Source organism: Castor canadensis, chromosome 15 (assembly GCF_047511655.1).
Source record: "Castor canadensis chromosome 15, mCasCan1.hap1v2, whole genome shotgun sequence".
NCBI lineage: Eukaryota > Metazoa > Chordata > Mammalia > Rodentia > Castoridae > Castor > Castor canadensis.
Genome location: NC_133400.1, coordinates 34,667,541 through 34,687,243, shown reverse-complemented (window position 1 = coordinate 34,687,243; position 19,703 = coordinate 34,667,541). Strand labels below are relative to the sequence as shown.

General features: G+C 54.0%; 1 protein-coding gene across 3 annotated transcripts in view; it reads left to right on the top strand.

The window, feature by feature from the left end:
• Adcy7 (adenylate cyclase 7) overlaps nucleotides 1-19,703 on the top strand; it is a 57,036-nt gene that overhangs the window by 14,025 nt on the left and 23,308 nt on the right. For all 3 annotated transcript variants that reach the window (XR_012441986.1, XM_074056027.1, XM_074056026.1), the window contains exons 2-5: nucleotides 1,954-2,290; nucleotides 13,728-13,826; nucleotides 17,537-17,970; nucleotides 19,154-19,357. Coding sequence is in view for 2 of the 3 variants with exons in the window: in XM_074056027.1 (XP_073912128.1) it covers nucleotides 17,800-17,970; nucleotides 19,154-19,357 (375 nt within the window). In the remaining variant the exon portion in view is untranslated. The remainder of the gene's footprint in view (nucleotides 1-1,953; nucleotides 2,291-13,727; nucleotides 13,827-17,536; nucleotides 17,971-19,153; nucleotides 19,358-19,703) is intronic.

Below are 19,703 nucleotides of genomic sequence, written 5' to 3'. Positions count from 1 at the left end.
TCAAATCCTTCACAGGGTCCAGAAGGTCCCTCATGTCCCCTCAAATCAGAAGCCCTGCGAGGGGCAGCTGCTGTTGGGATCTCTGCCCCTGCATCTGAGCTCACCCTGGTTTGAAATTTGCATGCAGGGGAGTGCAGATGGTCCTTGGTGACTATTTGATGTCTGAGCTGTTGGTCCGTGTAACTGAGCTATCAGTGATCCATTCCTTATTGCACAAGTCTGTGAAACTTGCTTATCCATTTACCTGTCGCAGGACACTGGGTTGTTTCCAGTTGGACGGCTATGATTAAAGCTGAACGTTTGTGTACGAGTCTTTGTGGGCACATGCATTCACTTCTTTTGGGTAAATACCTAAGTGTGGATCATCGAGTCATGAGGGAAGCATCTGGTTAGTGGCAGTCTACACTGCCAAGCCACTTTCCTAACAGTAGGATGTGAGACTGGGAGTTGCCCCACTTGCATTTTCCTTTTAATTTTAACTCTTCTTGTGGTATCATATCTCAGTGTGGTTTTCATTTGCTGATAGTTAATGGTATTGAGGATCTTTGCAGGTGTTTATTGACCATTTTGGTATGCTCTTTATTGCAATATCTGTTTAAGTCTTTTGTCTGGCTTTCAAAAAATTTTCAAAACAGGATATAACTAAGTTGCCCATGCTGGCCGAGAACTCCAGGGCTCAAGTGATCCTCCTACCTCAGTGTCTGGAGTAACTGGGACAAGAGATGTGCACCACCACACTCAGCTGTTGCCCATCTTTTGATTGGGCCATTTGTCTTTTTCTTGATTTCTGGGTGATCTTTATACATCTTGGAGGAGTCTTTCGTCAGTCATTTGTGATACAAAGATCTTCTTCTGGCCTGTGGCTTTCCTTTTCTCTCTCAGTGATACTTGTCCCTTCTCTGCTTTGGTTTTTTTTTTTTTTTTTTTTTTGTCTTTTTTGGTACTGGGATCGAACCCAGGGCCTCACGCATGCTAGGCAAGTGCTGTACCACTGAGCTACATCCCAGCCCTCCTTCTCTGCTTTGGAACACCCAGGCTGGAAGGTATTTGCTGAAAGGAGGGGGCACCTATGGCCAAACTCCCTGTGAGGCCCTGTCCAGAGCCCTGTGTGGATCCTACACCTGATTCTCCACCAGATGGCAGACCATTAAGTCACCTGCTAGCCCTTAGCAGAGGGCCTGGCACTTAAATAGCATTAACTGCGTTCAGCCCCACTTGGCCAATAAGGCAATGGATGCTGGTGCTTGGGGCTGGGGCCACAGTTCTTGACAGTGTCGCCACCCCATGGAAAGACACACAGGCAGAGATGTTGGTACAGAGAAAGTGTGGGGGCTGGAGGCCCTGGAAAGGACTGTCCACCCCAGCTGTTTGAGGAGTTTACTCAGCAGTTGGGGTGTCAAAAGAAAAGGCAGAAGATAATCCCAGGACCTCAAGTCTCATGTAGGGAAGGGTTCCCTGAGGACCAGGCTGGAGCTGGGAGACCTTTGCTTTCTAGCCTACCAGTCTTCTGTCTTACCACTAAGTCCCCCATGACCCCAGTGGGGAAACTGAAGCCTGGTGTGAGGAAGGGCAGCTGGGTTTGGATCCTGTGCTCCTGGTGCCCATGGCTGTTAGGGATCTCCAGGAGCTCCAATGTTTGGAATCAGAGCTTCAAATCTGAGCATCAGCCTTGCCTCTACCCTGGCTCCCATAAGGGGCAGATATGAAATGGAGAAGCCCTCTCAGGCCATGTCCTGGGCCATCTCACTGCCTGGATGGGGACATGGAGTCCCAGCAAGGCAGAGGGGCCTGTCTGGGAGTGGCAGGGCCAGGACGAGGCTCTGTGCCAGGTCGTCTGCCTCTAATTGCTTATTAAGGATGCATTTACTCCCTACTTGGAGCGGCCGTCTTGAGGCTTCTAATGGAGGTTTTTGGTTCTTGTTTTATTATTTTTTTTTTTCAAAATTGTTCCAGCCTCAAGCTTCAAATTTCCATGAAGTCATTGAAGCTGGGAGCCCGGCCTAGGAGCTCCCCCCATTCCTGTGGAAGGCTCGTGGCTGGGAGAGGGGCCCACACACCAAAGGCGAGCAGCTGAACAGAGCTGAGCTGAGCCGAGCTAAGCTGAGCTGAGGGCCCGGCCTTAGCTCTCCTGCCGCCTCCGGAGCAGGAAGTGGTGGGTCCCAGATGTGACTCACTCTCCTTAGGTAGCCAGCTGAGGGAGCCTCTACATGTGTGAGACTGGACGCCTTGCCTTCCGAGGAAGGGCAGGCGCAGAGCCTGGCCTTGTTGCTGCGGACCGCCAGAGAGCCAGGTAAAGTGGGGTGTGGGGATGGGTGGCATCCATCCTGCGGCCTAGGCCTGAGTCTGAGACGGGCCCTGCACCCCAGGCGGGTAGAAGGGAGGGAGCCATGGGCCTGTGCCGGAGGACTGGCAGGGCTGGTGGGGAGGGAAAGGCTCCCAAGCCTCCTGAGCAGACAACTGGGAGGGGCAGCTCCTGGACAGGGGACCAAAGACAACATGTCACTGGTTTTTCCCAGCCTGACAAGAAAGTGCTGTTAGGACCACGGTGTTGTTCGTTTGGCTTGGTCCATCTAGAATTCTGGGAACCACAGACTCTCAGATGACCACATTTCTTTTCAAGGTTATAATTTTACATTTACAAGTGCACTTTTCTCACAGAAAGTAAAAAGTGGTGAGGGAACTTATTTTATAAAATAAAACAATAATAAAAAACCCAAAAAACTCTGAAAGTGGGGACTGGAGTGTGGCTAGTGGTAGAGCACTTGCCCAGCATGTATGAGGCCCTTAGTTCTACCTGCAGCACCAAAAATAAGAGAAAAAGATAAATTAAAAAGCCCTGAACATGGTGCAGGTCCAAGAGATGAGAACCAAGATGTCTCACGAAAAGGAAACAGCCCCTTCCCCCTAACCAGGCCTCCCAGCCCAAGGCCCCAGGACCAAGACAGGCCATCTGGAGGGGGTCCTTCTGGATCTTTCTCTATGCTCATCTAAACACACCAACATAGAAACAGGGTGGAGCAAGTGTCTCTTCTCTGTGCCATCCCATGGGGCTCAGTGGCTGAGACCACTGGACGGGGGGAGGGCAGCAGAAGGCCTGGGTGTGTGGTTGGGCCGGGCCTCCACTGTAAGGCCTGGGGTCCAAGACCTTGACTGGAGGTACATCGTGGGCTGACTCTGCCTGGAAGGGTAGCAGGTTTATGGGCCACAGATGTGCAGATGGATGACGAGAGGGGTGGCTCAGAGCAGCAGATCTCAGGTGGTCTTGTGTGTATGTAGACAAGCAATTACGATTTAAGTACTTGTTTGGATGTGTTTAAGAAAGAATCTGCAGCAGAGTGAATGCGTTATTGTCTTGGAAAAGCTGAAGGCGAGACCTGAGTGACAAGGGGCTTTGAGAGGAAGTGAGTGAGGGTCGCTGCAGGAAGTGGAGGCCTGTGCTGGCGGGGGTTTTCTCATCTCCAGAGTGCCCTGGTCTTCCAAGCTTTTCCTGTGGTGTTGAGATCCAGGTGTGCATGGGGGAGGTGGGGGAAAGGGAGGTTAAAAGATTGTTCCAGACTCTGTGGTCTGGGCAGGGAAGGTGGGAGTGTCGTGGAGACAGTCTCCAGTGAGGTTTTGTAGGAAGAGATGGCTGTGTTCTAGTGGCCCATCAGGGTGAGGATGAGGACAGCCTTGCAGGACTTCTGTGCCAGGAGAGGGTGTGGGTTTGCCTGGTGGGATTTGGGGGAATGGAGGTGGTGTGGTGAGCGCTTAGGTGTGAGAGGTGGCAGTTTGTGAAAGGCCAACGGTGCTTCTCAGAAAGGAAGACAAAGGTCCATGTTGATGCCACCTTAGGACATGCACCCTTTACGGTTTGTGACTGTTGGTTTAGCCCCTTCCCACCCTTTCACCATGTGGTAGCTGTCATTCAGGAAAAGCCAAGGGTTACTGTCTTGCCCTGGACCACCCAGCAAGCCAGTCTCGAGGCCACTTGTGTGCATTACAGTGTGGTGAGCCACCTGGTTTGAGGACAGAGGAGGACAGGATGCCATGCCACCTCTTTGAGAGGGAGTGAGTGGGAGTGCTCCTCCCTGGCCTCCTCTAAGACAGCCCTGATGCTTGGCCTGACCCTGTCTCTGGACCTGCTTCGGGACAGCTTGGTAGCCTTCCATGTGGTTGGGCCGTGTGGACCCTGAGGACCCTGAGGCCCCACCTGGATCGCGCCTTCTTGGACATATGGTCAGGTCCTGCCTTAGAAGGGAAGTGGCTAATCCACAAGTGGGATTGCCCACACTTGCTGTTCTGCCATTGCTCAGGGTCATCCCAAGTTACTGGGTAGGTGCCTTTTCCTTGGTGCTTCCCTTGCCCTCTTCTATCCTGGAGGATGAGGACAGAATGTGGGGCCATCCATGCTGAAGTGATAGCCACACTCTTCTCCTACCACCTGGGCACAAGGAAGGGCTTAGCCTGGTTGGAGAACCATCTGGGGCCTCTGGGGATCAGGCAGAGGTTCACTGGGCATGAGTGTCAGCACAGCCCTGGCACAGGAGGGAGATAATCCCTGGGCCTGTGGGGTCCAGAGCTGGGAGTGAGTTTGGAGCAGCCAGTGAGGCCACAGCTGATCACCAGCCAAAGAGACAGGAGTCATCTGGGGGTCACTGGTTCTAGCTCACACCTCTGGGCAGAGGCCAGTTGTACTTTGTTCTGGTGGCCTGCCTTCTCTCAATAGCAGGTGAGGAGAGAAGGGATGATTGTTTCTTGCATCTGAGAAAAGGGTTGCTAATGGTACCCGATGCATCAGGTTGGTGTGAGGTTCTACACGCACTGCCCTGGCATGGAGGAGCAACCTGAGTGGAAGTGTTTGTCTTACCAGTGTCTTGGGGCTCTCCTCTGCCTTGGGTGGGAGACTGGATGCCCCTGGGGGAATCTAGGAGGTGAGAAATGGCAGGGCTGGGTGAGGAGCCTCCTCTGTTTATATCTTTGTTGCTCAGTTTCCTTATCTGTAAAATGGAGTTGCCAGCAGTGCCATATGGGTTTTAATGGGAAAGTCAAATGCATGTTAAACACTTCCCAGGCATTTGAGACTATGTGCTCTGACTGTGAGGTTGCCTGGTAGAGGCTGGAGGCCCTGTAGCCTGTAGAGTTTGGGGGATCTTTCAGCCCCTCCTTTAGCCAGTGGCCCTCTGTCCCACCAAGAAGGGTGTCATGATGCCCCTGATTACTCATAGGTGTCCAGCTCCACCTGCTGCTGCCCACAGGTTTCACAATCATTGCATCATGGCCAGGGCATTGCCCAACCCTGGGCACAGACCCGCTTGGCTGAAGTCCCACCATTTCCTGCTCTCTCCTGGAGTCCTTTCTGGAAGGGTCTAGGTGGTAGGAGGAGAGCCTGGATCAGCTTGTCCTCTGGGTGGCCTTTTCCCCAGGACACCTGGGTCTGTGCTTTCCTGCAGCCACCTGCTATTCTTGTCAGGTTCACCTCACAGGCCTTTCCTGAGCACAGATTGGGGAGTGAATCCTGGGGACGGCTGACCTGGGACCCGGAGAAGAGTCCCAAAGATCCTAGGTTTCTCAAGCATGGTGTCTGCTCAGTGTTCCCTTCTCTGGGGTCATGGGTAAACTACTTCTAGCTAGACCTGGTCGTTTTCCCTCTTCAGTGCTTCCCTGGACCAGCCTTCCCCCCGCCGCCCCACCGCCCCCTGCTCCAGCTTGCTCGCCAGATGGGCTCCGTGCTCTACTGGGCTTGTTCCGTTCTTTGCCCACACAGTCCCCTCTGTCCATCTGCACTACCCTTCCCACCTCATCTTGGCTTATGCTCCTCACGTGAAGCTCCCCCTTCAGGGCTCCTGTATCACTCACTTGGCAGACTCTGTCCTGCTTCTTGGCTCTGCCTCGAGCCCCGTCTTGCTGTTGCTGGTTCCTGGGGTTGCTAGTTGTACCCTCCTGTCTGTGTCTTCCCTTTATGCCTCTGTCCCTCCTGCAGCTGATCACTTGAAGGAACTCTCTACAACTCTCTGCTGCAGTCACCAGTTCTCAGTTGTGTTTCTTGGCCCCGAGGCACCCTTCCTTTTGCTTCAAGGGGGATCCAGCTGGAGGTAATGGGGCAGAGGGCTGACCATGCCCCTCAGACACAGGCCTGACTCCCTAGGAGAGCTTGTATCCCTTTTGCGTCATGGCTTTTGGGAAGCATGAGGTCCCCAGGAAGAGGGGGTCTGTATAGTGTCGGCACTGTCACCTAGCTCCTAATGCCAGAGCCCTCATGCTCAACTGGATGCCCAGTCCCCAGCTCAGGGGCCTCTGTCTTCCAGGGTCTGGGTCCTTCTTGTCCTCCAGGGGCCTGTCCTGCCCTGGACTGGCCAGCTTGCAGGCTCAGTCTCCTGCCACAGCCTCAGCTGACTTGGATCAGTGGTTCTGACTGGCTGAGCAGGAGAGGCCCAAGATACTAGTGTACAGATGGGAAAACTGAGGCCCAGAGTGCTCCACAGCCTCTGAGCCAGTGTGAGTTTCCCTGGTTGGAGTTGTGTGAAGGTGCCACAACCACCCCTGGCTTTTCTCAACAAGGGGGTGTAGACTTGGGGTCTGTCTGGTGGGTTTGTCTTGCCCTGCTACCACTGTCTGGGAGCCATGGCCTCCTCCTGGCCTCAGTCTCCCCATCTCTTCAGTAGGCAGGCTCACTCTACCTCCTAGGGATTGCCAGGAGCTGGGCCTTTCCTTCTGTGCCTGGCCAGCCCTGCTCAGCCTCCCACACCTGTTTCCCACGGCCCCCTCTGACTGGGGAGGAGGAGCCCTTTGAAGTCTCTGGAGGCGCTGTTCTAATGGAGGCCTGGGCTGCTGGGGAGGCGGCATCTTTTGAAACACCCAGACTCCCTGGAGCCAGGGCTCAGTGCCTGGGGAGGGGCCAGCTTTCTGGGCAAGGGGGTGAAGGAGCAGAAGAGCAGCTTTGTGGGGCTGGCAGGAAGTGAGACTGAGACCTCTGGGTCTTCCCTGGTGCCTCTTTGTGGCAAGGTTTCTCAGGTGGACGATACCTCATGTTTGGAACAGGTGGCACCACTTGAGTTATCCTCTGTGTGAAGCCCTAGGAATAAGGGACCATTGCCAGTCCACTCTTGGAGAAGAGGTTGCGGCTCGGAGATGTTAATGAACACACCCAAGGCTCCTCTCAGGTAGAGCCTGCTGTTTGGTCTCAGAGCCTGGCTGTAGGCTCAGGCTGCTCCCTAGCCTGCCCTGGCATTCCCCTTCCTCATGTTGTGAATTTATCACACATTTCCCCTCCTCCCGGCACAAGCCACACAAGGACCCCCATGTCTGTCTGTTCTGTGACTTCAGCACCTGGTCCTGGCCCTGGCAGGAGTTCAGCCAGCCCTGATTGGCTGGAACCTGGGGCAGGAGAGGGGCTCCATCCTAGTACAGTGTTTCCTGGTTATAAGGGGCTTGTAGCCAGGAGGCCGTTTCACTGCTAGAATAGACTGTGGAGCGGTGGGGCCTCAGCCCTATTGCGCAGGTGGGAAACTAGATACATGGCCTGCCAAAGCTTAGGCGGGTAAGCTGGAGGACACCAGATTTGGGGCCCTGCCCTGTCAGCCCGCCTGGCTGTATCCCAGGGTATGGAGTGAGGGGTCTGCGTGGTGTGTGCTGGGTAAGCCATGCTGAGCATTGGGGCCAGTTGGGGGGATTGTGCAGCCTGGTAGAGGAGGTGACCGCCCAGGTGGCTCTAAGGACACCAGAAGATTGCCAGGCAGAGAAGCCTGGAGTGGAGGTGGGCAGTGTTTTGAGGCCGCCATGGGCTGGAGATGAAAGGGTGGGGCTTATTTGGGGAAGCAAAATAAGTCAAACCCCACAGCCACCAGGAAGGCCCCTGGAAGCCATGTAAGAGCGTCCGGCCAGGGGTGAGCAAGACCTGGACATGGTGTTTCTGGGGTTCTGCAGGTGCAGGGAGCCCTGGGGGGCCATTCTGAGGGGAGACCTGGGTTTAGGGGGTAGAGTCTGCTGGGGACTGAGCTGCATTGCAGGTCTTCCTTGCCTAGTGCACGGCTTGGTTCTGGAAGTCTGGAGTTTGTGGAAGGAAGGATTGAGGGACCAGGAGTGGAGTTGGGCTCCAGGGGATAACCGTAGGAGGGCCTCCCTGCCCCTGTGTGGCTGTAGCTCCGGAAGCCAGTTGTGGCTTGTTGGGGGAAGCTGGGTGGGGCTGCTTCCCCTGCAGAAGGGCTCTTCCGGCTCTCCATCTGGCCTCAGGAGGCAGCCCCTGCCTTGTCCCTCACGTGGCCCTTTAGCTTTAATGGGGGTTTTGGGAAGCCTTGGGCAAAGGACGGTCTCTCAGGACCTTGGATTAGAACTGGCACTTGGGCTGATACTTCAGGCCTGCTGTGGGTCCAGAGTAGGTAGTGACACCCCATTGGGCTCCGGGGATGACTACAGCCACTTACCTCTCCATAGCTGGCTTCTCTGTTGGCCAGAGGACCTCCAGAAACCAGGCCCAGAGAGGGTGAGGAACCACCCAAGCCATAGAGCCAGGGAGAGGCAGAAATGGGATGGCTCTTTAGGTCTCCAGCCCAGGGTTCTGTCCCCTGTACTTGTTTGTGGTAGATGGGGGAACTGAGGCAGACGGGGTACTTTCTAGCATGGCGTGGAGAGGCAGGGCACAGGACAGGAGCAGTTTTCCCTGGTTGGCACGGGGAGTTCTCTTCCTGCTTGCTTTCCCTGGGGCAGGGGGCTTCCCCACCTGGAAACTGCCTGGGTGCAAGGGGATGGTTGAGTCCATGAGGGCAGCAGAGCCCAGGGCTGTTTCCTCAGCCTCCCATCCCCCTCCCTTCACCCAGGGAGGCCAAGATCAGGGCTGACCCCTAGCCCACAAGCAGATGCATGGCTGGTCCCCAACCCTGCATGCCCCTCTAGACTGATCCAGCGTCAGGTGGAGATGGGAGATGGGGCCCCAGCCCTGAGGGAGCGCTCAGGCAGTCAGAAAGTGTGTGTGTGGGCTGAGGGGAAAGGAAGAACAGTAGCTTCTGTGGGCCTTAGCTGCCCAGGAAGGCTTCTCGAGGGAGGGACACCGAGGTGGGTCTTGGAAACTCCAAAGTCAGCATTTCCTAAAGGAAGTTCAGTACAGAAACTGTCCTGTAAGCCAAAATGATGGCAAGATGTTTAGTTGTGTTTAATTCAACAGATTGCTTTCCTACAGGACTTGTCAGAGCCTTTAACTTGTTAATTTGTGCAGGGGATCTTTAAAGGGAAAGAGAAGAAAGGTCGATCCCAGCACCATCTGTGACCAGGGACCACTGTGGTTGTGTTTGGCTGTGTGTAGGGGGCTTTTCATGGCCCCACTGCTGGGCAGAGCAAGCCTCAGGAAATGCAGATAAGAGGTTAAGAACAAGCTGGGCCTTGGGTAGGGCAGACCTGGGGTGGAATTCTGACTAGACTGCTTCCTAGTCAAGCAGGGTCCCTGAGTTCCCTGGCTGGAAATGGGGTGAGGGCCTGGCCCTGTCCTGTTCACCTACACTGGAGGCTCTGAGGAGGGGCAGCCTGGTGGTCTTCTGCCCACTTTGCCTCCAGCTGAGTCCTGAGCAATCTGGAGGGCTCAGATTGCTTTCTGTTTGTCAGCAGGCCTGGGAGGCTGGGGACAAAAGCCAGTGCTGCCAGGGTGCTGCCCACAAACTTCCCCTGTCCAGACCAATGTCCTTCCCAATCAATTTATCCCTGGGCCGCTTCTGCCAGGCCCAGCTGAGCCTGACACTGGGTGTCAGCAGTGCTGCTACTCAGGCCCCCAACACCATCTTGAGGTGGTGGCTACTGTTGTCTGCACCCCAGAGGCCAGTCCACTCAGGGCAGAGTGGAGCTGGGCCTTTCCTGCAGTGCTGTGGCTCCTGGCAGGGCTGGGTGGAGTAGCAAGAGCCTGTTCTGGACCCATTCAGTTCTGCCATCTTGATGATAGTTGCCACCCAGCGGTGGCTTTGTAGTGCCAGATGAGAGCTCAGCACCCAGCCTGCATGACCCCATGGTGCCTCTACGGAGTCCTGTGTGGTCAGACTGCTTTTCCCTCTCCTTTTCCCAAAAGAGGAAACTGAGGCACAGAGGTCATGCAGCTTAGACCTGATAGATTTGGGTTTTTTTTCCTATTAGGAATTTTCTAATTGCACAAGCAATATGACAATAGAAATAGAAACTGAAAACGAGAAGTGAGACAGTCACTCCATCAAAGCAAGCTTTGTTTTTCTGGGTCCTAGTCCTGTCCTCATCTGTTCAGGCTAAGGCCTTGACCTTGTGGATATTTCACAGGCTGCCGCACACTTTTGGACAGCTACCTACTGTAAGGATGCATTATATGGTAATGTAATATGCTAATTGAAATCACCAGCTCTTGACTGGTAGACACATTGTTTTCAGTCACTTGCTGTTATGAATCGTGTGCTGGGAGCCATCTTGGATATGTGTCATTGCTCTGGAGTGTTTGTAGGCTGTTACTTGAAGTAGATCTGGTAACTCAAAACAGGGATGTGTGTGTATGTATATGAGAGAGACTTTCTGCTGTCCCTGGGGGTCCTGCTGACTCATTCCTGCCCAGCATAGATTTATGAAATGCATTGATCTCTGTCACCCAGACTGGCAAAAATGGTTTTTCATGGTAGTTTTATTTTCATTTCTTATTATGGGGTAAAGTTATCCTTTTTCCTAGTGTTGTAAAGCTATTTGAGTGAACTTTCTGTGAATTTTCTTCTCCCATTTTTCTACTGGTTTGTTGTTGTTTTTTTTTTTTTTCTTTCTTTCTTTTTTTTGTCGGCACTGGGGTTTGAACTTAAGGCTTCATGCTTGGGAAGCAGGTGCTCTAACTGCTTAAGCTGCACCTCTAGTCCATTTTGCTAATTATTTTGGAGATTAGGTCTTGAGAACTGTTTGCCTGGGCTGGCCTCAAACCATCATCCTCCTGATCTCAGCCTCCCAAGTAGCTAGGATTACAGGTGTGAGCCACCGGTGCCAGCTTTATTGGTCTTTTTGACTTGTAAGAGCTCTTTATATATGAGAAAAATTAGGTACTAGTGATATGAGTTGCAGATAATGTTTCCTTTTTTTGTCATTTGTCTTTTGATCATGTTTTGGTAGTTTTTCATTTGTTTTACATTGTAGTACATTTTGTTCATTTATATACTTGAATTTATCAGTTATGGCTTTTGAGTTTTGTGTCACATTAGAAAGGCCTCATCTACTCTGGCATTCTATGAGAATTCTCTCATGGTTTCCTGGCCTCTTTGGAACACATCCTGTACAGGTTATGATTCTGGCTGGCTCTGTCCTTAGGGCTCTCTCGCCTTTTAAAACAGGTGACTTGCAACATGGGAGTTAAGGCTCTCCCAGGTACGAGGGAAGTAGGGGCTCCTCTCCACCTTCCAGTGCCCTTCATCCTTGCTGTCACCATTGGACCCATTGTCTGGGTGGGGCTCTGGGCAAAGCATGTCATCAAGCAGCCTTCTGAGGTCCCTGAGGTCAGCTAGACTTCCCCTTTCTGTTCTTCCTTATCAAGAGAAAAGGGAAAAATCTGTCCAACGTGGGTGTGAAAGTGTTTCCATTCCAAAGCTGGGGGGAAGGAGAGCAGCGCTTAAAGAAATGAATCAAGAATGGGGAGTTTGGGGCAAGAGTGATAAAAAAAACCACCAGTGTTCCTTCAGCCCAGAGCCTGGTCGATTGGTCAGTTGGCTAATAAGCACTGTTGTCCAGACACAGCTGTATGCAGTCCTAGAAGACACTGGGAGGGGAGGGACCTCTGCCTGCTGGGATCTTGCACCAGCAGGAGCAACTTCCTCCTGGCCTGGCACAGATGTTCTCACCTCTTGAGGGAAGGCTTGAAGATAAGTGAGTGAATGGTGACCTATCCTGGGGACTCCACCAACCCACACTAGAATTAGCAGGAGAAAAGGCAACCAGATTTGTCAGTTGTATTTTAAAGGAGAGACTGACGAGGGTCCTGCTTAGCCTGAAGAATGAAGTAATAGGGGGATTTCAGGTGTGAAGGACTACTCTCTCCCTCACCCCTAGTATTGTTCTGGGGATTCAGTGATAACCCTCAGTCTTTTGCCTTTGGTCTATCCTCATCCCTTCTGCTTTTCACTGAGAGAGTGAAAAGAAGCCCTCCGCCCAGCCAAGCCTTGCCTGGATCTGGGCCTCACATGCCTGACACCCTGCTCCTTTGCAAGGAGAAACCGAGGCCCCGATAGGGCAAAAGCGTTGACCAGGGTCACAGGTTGGTGACTGGCAAGCAGGTCTCTGGACCCAGGGCTGTGATCTGGGGAGCACTGCAGGATGTATGGAGTCCCTGACTGGGGATATGGGCTTTGCGGGCTACCATCAGAGGATGTGAGGGCTGGAGGTGTGGCTCAAGACCACCTGCATAGGAGATGGGAGACAGTGGAGACCCTGGGGGAGCCTGCTCCTGCCATCCCTATCTTTCCAGGTTGGGCTCCATGGCCGGGCTGTGACCCCATGGTTTCCTCCATCTGTCTGGTACTGAGCCTTCTCTCTGGGCTCCTGCACAGCTTTGTGATTATAGACTGTGGTCATCTGCACCCCAGTTTACCAGTGAGGAAACCAAGGTCAAGTGTGAGGTGACACTGTCACTTCTGTGACCAGTGGTGAGGAATTGGGGTGGACCCTCCCCCCAACTCTTGGGAGAGGTGTGTTGATGTGGCAGGTGCTACCAGTCCCCCGAGGGCAGCACTTTCCCCTGCCCTCCTCCTCTGCCTGCTGCCCATCTACCCACCCTCTGCACCCTTGCACACTTGGGCCTGCCTGCTCCCTACCCCCTCTGCTGCAGCCTTCACTTCACAGGAACTTGCCAGGGCCAGCTGTGGGCAAATGGACCCTTAGGTATACTGGGTGCATCTTGGGGGAGGAGGTGCTAGAGTCCTCCTCATGTCTGCTGGACAGGAGTCTGTGAAGGCCTTGGAGCAGGGCCTCCTGGGAGAGGATTGATTGACAGGAGCAGAGGGAGCAGAGTCCCCTGAAGGACTCTGGGGTCAGGGCTAGCAGTAGAGGGAGGCACAAGGGCAGAGGCCAGCAGGATGGGAATTCTTGGTCCCCAAGTTTTCCTAGGCCCCATGGCTGCTGGTGGCACCTGCATGGGGCTCAGGGGTTCTCTCAGCAGACTAGGAAGCTGCCTAGGGTGGTGACCTGATCCCCAGGGATTCAGCTGCTTGTGGGTTTGGGCTGCAGCAGTGAGTTGCCAGGTGGGCCGGACAGGGCCAGGGCCTGATGGGACCTCCTGGGGCCTTTCTTCCCGCAGGTCTGTGGGTCTCTTAGCCTCAAGGCCCCCACTTCCCTTTTCTGAGGCCACCAGCTAGGCCCTCTGCAGTTCCAGTGCTGCTGGGCTCTTGCTCTGGGTTTGAGGAGGAAGTGGGTGCCCTACCTCAACAATGACAACTGGGAGTCCAGAGCACACTGCCCCCGCTGAGGGTGGGGGGCCCCAGGTGCTGCCAGGTCAGCTGCTTCCAGTGAGGAAGGGTCCCCTGAACACCCTGGGACAGGTCCTCAGCCATCCTGTGGAGCCCTAGCCTCCAGCTCCCTGGGACCCCTGCTGTGGAGTCTGGGTGCAGCCGCCAGTGTGGAGGAGACCACAGCCCTGCCTGGGAGGTGGGAAGGGAGAGGAAGGTGGGGGTGGCTCAGGGCTTCCTGGAAGGGAGGCACTTGCTCCTGCAGGGCGGAGTGGGGCCTTGATGGGCTCCTTAGAGCTCTTCCCTCTTGCCCATCGCTCTTTCTATGCCTTCTTGTAGGAAGGACAAGAAAGTTTTGAGATGTTATGAACTTTCGGGATGTCAACACTGTGAGGGTGACAAGCAGGAAGAGGTGTGAACCCCGATGTGGTGACAGAGGTATGAGTAGGGGTGAGTGGAAGGTGTCCCCTCCCTGGCCCATCTTCCCTCCCTGGCTGCCTGCAGGGTCTGTTTTCACCCTGTGCTAAGTAGGACCCTTGCCCTCCACTCTGCACCCATGGAGGGGCGGTGAACCCTTTCTGGAGTTAACAAGCTGGATAAGGAGGTCTCGTATGGACCTTGGGACTCCCCACTGCAATTGACAGAACTGCAGCTGGCTTGAGCTGAAAGGGGTATCACCTGCAGGACTGAAATATCCCTAGGTTTCTTATGCTTCAGGCATGGCTGGGTCCAGCTCCCTGGGGGACATTGCTAGGGCTCTGTCTCTAGTTGTCTATGGTAGCTGCCATTGTATATGGGCTGTTTCCTACAGTAGCTCAGGGGTGGTCAGCCAGCTACTCTTCCCCTGGAGTAGCAAATGCCCCAAAGAAGATTCTCACTGAATGATGATTTTGGTAACGGGCTGGGGAGGGACTGTGTTGACTACCCACACAACCTTGAGTCATGGGACCAAGAGTTGCCCAGGAGAAGCAGGCAATACCCTCCTCGCACCTGGACCATGACAGGTTCCTTTCCCATAGAATAAAGCTACTCACCCCAGCAGCGGGCCATAAGGATGAGGGCAGTGAGGGACTTCTGGGACTGCAGTCCCCCCAGACAAAGGGGCTCTGATTGGAGTTCAGACAGGAACAGTGAGGTGGGGCTCAGAGAGTAGCAGGGAGGTGTGGCTTGGCTTGACAAAAGGTAGGACTTGCTGCAGGACAGTGACAGAGAAGCCACCTGTGAGCTGATGAGTGCTGTCATCAAGGTGTGCAAGCCACCAAGGTGTGCAAGCCACCAAGGTGTGCAAGAGAGGCTGCAGGGTCACCTCTGGCAGATGTGACCCTGCCCCATTGGGGTCTTCCTAGTTACCAGCTGGCTGGAAGATGGCTGGTGATCATCAGAGGGGCTGTGAAATCTGCCCTGACAGATGGCTCTGAATCTGGCTTTGGGACTGGCTCCTAGGGAGGAGCTGGCCTGGGGAAGTGCCCATCAAGGTAGTCCTCAGATCCTTCTCCAGCAGTGGACATGCAGTATTTCCTCCCAGGCCAGCCCCGCCTTGCACTGCCTGGCTGTTGCAGGAGCTGGATGAGGTTTCTTGAGGTCAAATCCCTGTGCCCAGTGCTGTCCACAGTCCACTTCCTTTCCCACTGTTGCCCAGGAAGTGGCCTAATTAGCTCTCAAAGAGGAGTGGGCCCTACAGGCTCTCAGGAGCCCGTGGCTCCTGCCTGTGTGCTGACTGCCCTGGCTCTGTGTGCCTGGAGGGCAGGTTAGTGTCTGGGATGAGAAGTGAGTGCACATCTTCACCCTTGCAAACATGCACCCTGGTGGCCTGCAGCTGTGGTCTCAGGCTTTACCTGGAGGATGGAGCAGCTATGCAGAGTTGTCCCAGGCTCTTGGTGTTTGGGATTTCCTAACCTGGCAATCCCAGTGTGCTGGTGTTTGGCACCAGGCCACAGTGGTGGGCAGGGTTGCTGTGTGTGTTCTTGTGGCATCTGGTTTGGTCCCTTGGGCTCTCATTGGGGAAACCTGGGTCCTAGAGCTGGGTTGGGAGCTTGCAGACTTGGTTTGAATCCCAGCCTTTCTACCAAGCAGCCGAGCCATGTGACTGCAGGCAAGTAACTCTGCCTCTTGGTTCCACATCAGATTATGTAGACGCGCGCGAACGAACCTGGTGTGACGGATGCTGTAGTTCGTGGAAAGTGCTATTTAGCACCCTGGCTTGGGCACTACTCAGGGAAGGGGCCTTATCTTGTTTTGCAAGTCCCACAGTATGGGACTAGGCATATATTCTTGGTGCTCAGAACATGCCTGCTGTGGAATAAAGACTGACTAGTTTAGATTTTTAAGCTGGTGGGCTGCACCACTTAAAAATTTAAAGTTAGCTGCCAACATGTAGAAATTATTATTTGCATAGAAATTAGACTTACAGCTATCTGAATGCTTTGGGCATATGGGCAGCCCTGTGAAGAGTGGCCCTGGTGAGATGTCTTTCTGGGCACAGGAGCCAAGTCCCGGGCACATGGCCCAAATATGTGCTCTTACCTCCCTGGGCTTCTCAGGTAGAGCCTGTGGCGGATCCTATATCCAAGATAGCCCAGTGACCTCACAGCAGTGGGCATTGTGGGGAACCGTGTGTGTGTGGGGGTGGGGGCTGCTTTCAGCCTTGGGGCCTCTGCTGTCCTGCTCTTTTGCTGCTGGTGGCTGGCTGTTTGTGCCTTTGAGACCTCCCTGAGCCTTCCCGTGTCTTACAGCTTGCTTGCCCTCTGCCACCTGCTCTGTCCTGGTTCCAATTTCAGGTAGGCTGGAGGATGTCAGTTTTGATGCTTAGCCCAAGGCTGCTCCCTTAACACAAAGCTCCTGCTGGAAAGATGTCAGTGGCTCCCAGCCCCAGCCCCAGCCCCAGACCCAGCCGCAGCCCCAGCCCCAGCTACTGTGTCCAAGGATGCACAGGGCTTACTCACTCCCTCTGGAGACTGGGAGAGAGAGGGTCTGTTACACAGGAGGTGTAGCTGGGTTGGCAGGCTACAGCCTTTTAAGAATAAATGAATGCACTGATGAATGAAGAGTGCTCAGGAGAGAGGGAGCCTGTCTGGTTGAGCATCACAATCCTGGAGTCTGCTCCCAGCTGCCACAAAGGGTCCCACGTTCCCTGTCTGAGACTCAGCTTCCTTTTCTGGGAAGCTGGGCTTGCAAATTTCTGAAGTTTGTATTGGTGGGTCCTTTTGAGAAAACACAGTCTCTTGTGGAGATCTAAGGTAACACAGACGCAGGGGTGCCCTGGTTGAAGAGGGAATCGGGGCTGAGCCTGTGCCCCCTCGGCCTCCCTGGCCCAGACAGCAGCGAGAACACGCATGTGCCGGTTGCATGTCTACACCATCCACTGCAGTAGTCACCAGCCATTGTGGCTGTGGAGCCCTGGGAAAGTGACTTGTGTGACTGAGGGACTGAATTTTTCTTTTTACTATATCTAGCTGTCTATCTATCTGTCTGTTGGCCTGTTTTTTTTGAGACAAAGTCTCACTATGCAGCCCAGGCTAGATTTGAACCTGGGATCCTCCTGCCTCAGTGTCCCAAGTGATGGGATATAGATGTGTTTTATTTATTTGTTTGTTTGTTTGTTTATTTATTTTGGGACTGGGCTTTGAACTTACACTTGTAAAGCAAGTGCTCTACTATCTGAGCCACACCTCCAGTCCATTTTGCTCTGTTTATTATTATTTTGGGGGGGTGGGGATGTAGTCTTGTGAACTATTTGCCAAGGCTATCCTTAAACTGCAATCTCTTTTTTTTTTTTTGGATGGTACTGGGTTTTGAACTTAGGGCCTTACAGGCACTCTAGGCAGGTACTCTATCACTTGAGCCACTCCACCAGCCCTTTTTTGTGATGTTTTTTTTTGAGATAGGGTCTCAAGAACTATCTGCCTAGGCCTGGCTTTGAACTTTGATCCTCCTGATCTCTGCCTCCTGAGTAGCTAGGATTACAGGTGTGACCCACCAGTGCCAGTTCATAGTTTTATTGTTAATTTGAATTCACTGTAAATAGCCATGTGTTGCTAGTGGCTACCATGGGACAGCGCGATTCTAGAGAGGCCTCAAGTGGCCCTGCTCTCCCCCTTTCCTGACTTGGCCAACTGTCATCAAGTCCCTGGTCTACTTTGTCTCCACAGAGCTGAGAACTCACATGTCTAGTCAGACCATCCTGGATGCCCAGGAAGACTCTGGCAGTGGAGTGAGAAAGGCCTGGTGACTGGAACAGTGCGGCCTCATTACCCATGATGCTGCAGGCCCCAGGGGCCCCTGCCCAGCCCCACATGCCAGCTCTGGAGAAGCCAGAGGCCTAGGCCCACAGAGGAGGGCGTCGGCAGACAGATGACCCCCAGACTGCGGGGGCTCCTGAGTGGGCTGCTGGGCCAGGGTGCTGGAGAGGAGGATGCCAGCCAAGGGGCGCTACTTCCTCAACGAGGGCGAGGAGGGCCTGGACCAGGCCACACTCTATGAGAAGTACCGGCTCACCAGCCAGCATGGGCCACTGTTGCTCGTGCTCCTTGTGGTGGCCGTCGCTGCCTGCATTGCGCTCATCGCCATCACCTTCAGCCATGGGGTGAGTTCCTGGGCAGCTTTGGATTCTCATCGACTGAGACACTCTACTGGAGAGCTTGGGCAAGCATGGTCTTCCTGAAGCCTCAGGTGTCTCATCTGTGAAAGCTGACTGTGGCATTTAGGCTGGTGCAAGACAGATCAATTTGAGTTTAATTTTGAAGTCTGGGGTGGTGTTAGGTATTACATTCATTGGACCAAATAAATTACCCTCCTTTTTCTCCACCATGAAATTCCATCTGCAGATCAGGGACAGCAGGCCCTGAGTGTCACTTCCCAGGCCATAGCAGACGTCACTGATCACTCCTTCCTAAGCCTGGCTATGGTCTCAGCTTCCTTAACACAACCGTCCAGGCAGACACGACCAGTGTTGCCTCTGGCCTGGACACTCCCCTTGCTGCAGCTGCCAGCTGTGTGTAGTTATTCAGCACTTGCCATGTGATTGTTTTGACTGGGGACCTGCACGTTTTATTTTCTTGTTAATTAATGTAAATTTAATTAAAGAGCTCTGGAAGAAAACATCAGAGACTACAGAGAGTTGGTCTGTGTCAAGTGGCTGGAGCCCGTTAGGGGCTCTGTCAGGGCTGCCTGGCCTTGGGGGCTGTAACCACAAGACACTTGTCACCTCCAGATGGCTGATGAGTGCTGATTGTCTCTGCCCCGGAGCAGCCTCTGTCCTCACCACACTTAGGGTCTGTGGGGATCCAGCAACTCTGGGTGCAGTGCTCCCCAGGCTCTCCCATCACCTTCCCAATACGGGACTCCTACTGCCATCCCTCATCAGCCTCTGCTCCTTCTAGAAGAGTCAGCTGCAGCCTCTTCTGCTCCGGGCACTTTCCCAAGCTCTGCCTTGGAGGAAGCCCTGTCCCTGGCTGCTGTAGTGTCATTTATCACCCACAGGTGTGTGCAGAGCCCCATGGGAGGCCCAGAAGGAGGATGTTGGCTCAGCCTCATGGGGGCCATGAATCACAGGGTGGGTTAGGAGGACACTTAGGCTGTTGAGGTGACTGGGAAAGGTGACTCTAGCAGAGATGACAGTACCAGCAGGCTTGAGGTTGGGAGAACCAGGAGTGAGGGAACACAGTCACTGCTCACAAAGAGGTGCTGGATGCGAGGCTAGGAAGTCTTCCTGGAGGAGGTAGTGCCAGGAGAAAGCCAGAGCATTCCATGTCTTCTTACTCTACCAGGACCCCTCTGGACACCAGGCCATCCTGGGCACTGCGTTCTTCTCTCTTGCGGTGTTTGTGGTTCTCTATGTGCTTGTGTACATTGAGTGCCTCTTGCGGCATGGCCTCCGGATCTTGGCACTGCTCACCTGGGCCTGCCTGCTGATGCTGGGCTATGTGCTGGTGTGGGACTCCTGGAAGAAGGTGGCCTGTGCGTGGGAGCAGGTAACAGTGCTGCTAGCTAGCCGTGCTCACGGCAGCCCTACCCTTGGCATGGGGCCCTTCTGGGGAATGAGCCTGCAGAGATGTGTGGCCGTGGCCCTTCTTCTCCTATGGGCTGTGGCTCTGTGACTGAGGACAGGCCCCAGACTGACTTTGTCCTTTCAGTTCTCTATGCTGATGGGGATGAGGAAGGAGGAGCGTCCACTTGGATGACTGGCTGTGGCGTTTTTGGGTGGACACTATCTGGTTAGAGATGAACTCCAGCTTAGAGGGGCAAAAGGCACCAACTGGCTCCTATGCCAGAAAGGGCTGAGGACCAGGCTTGGGCTCCTACTTTCCTCTCTGCCAT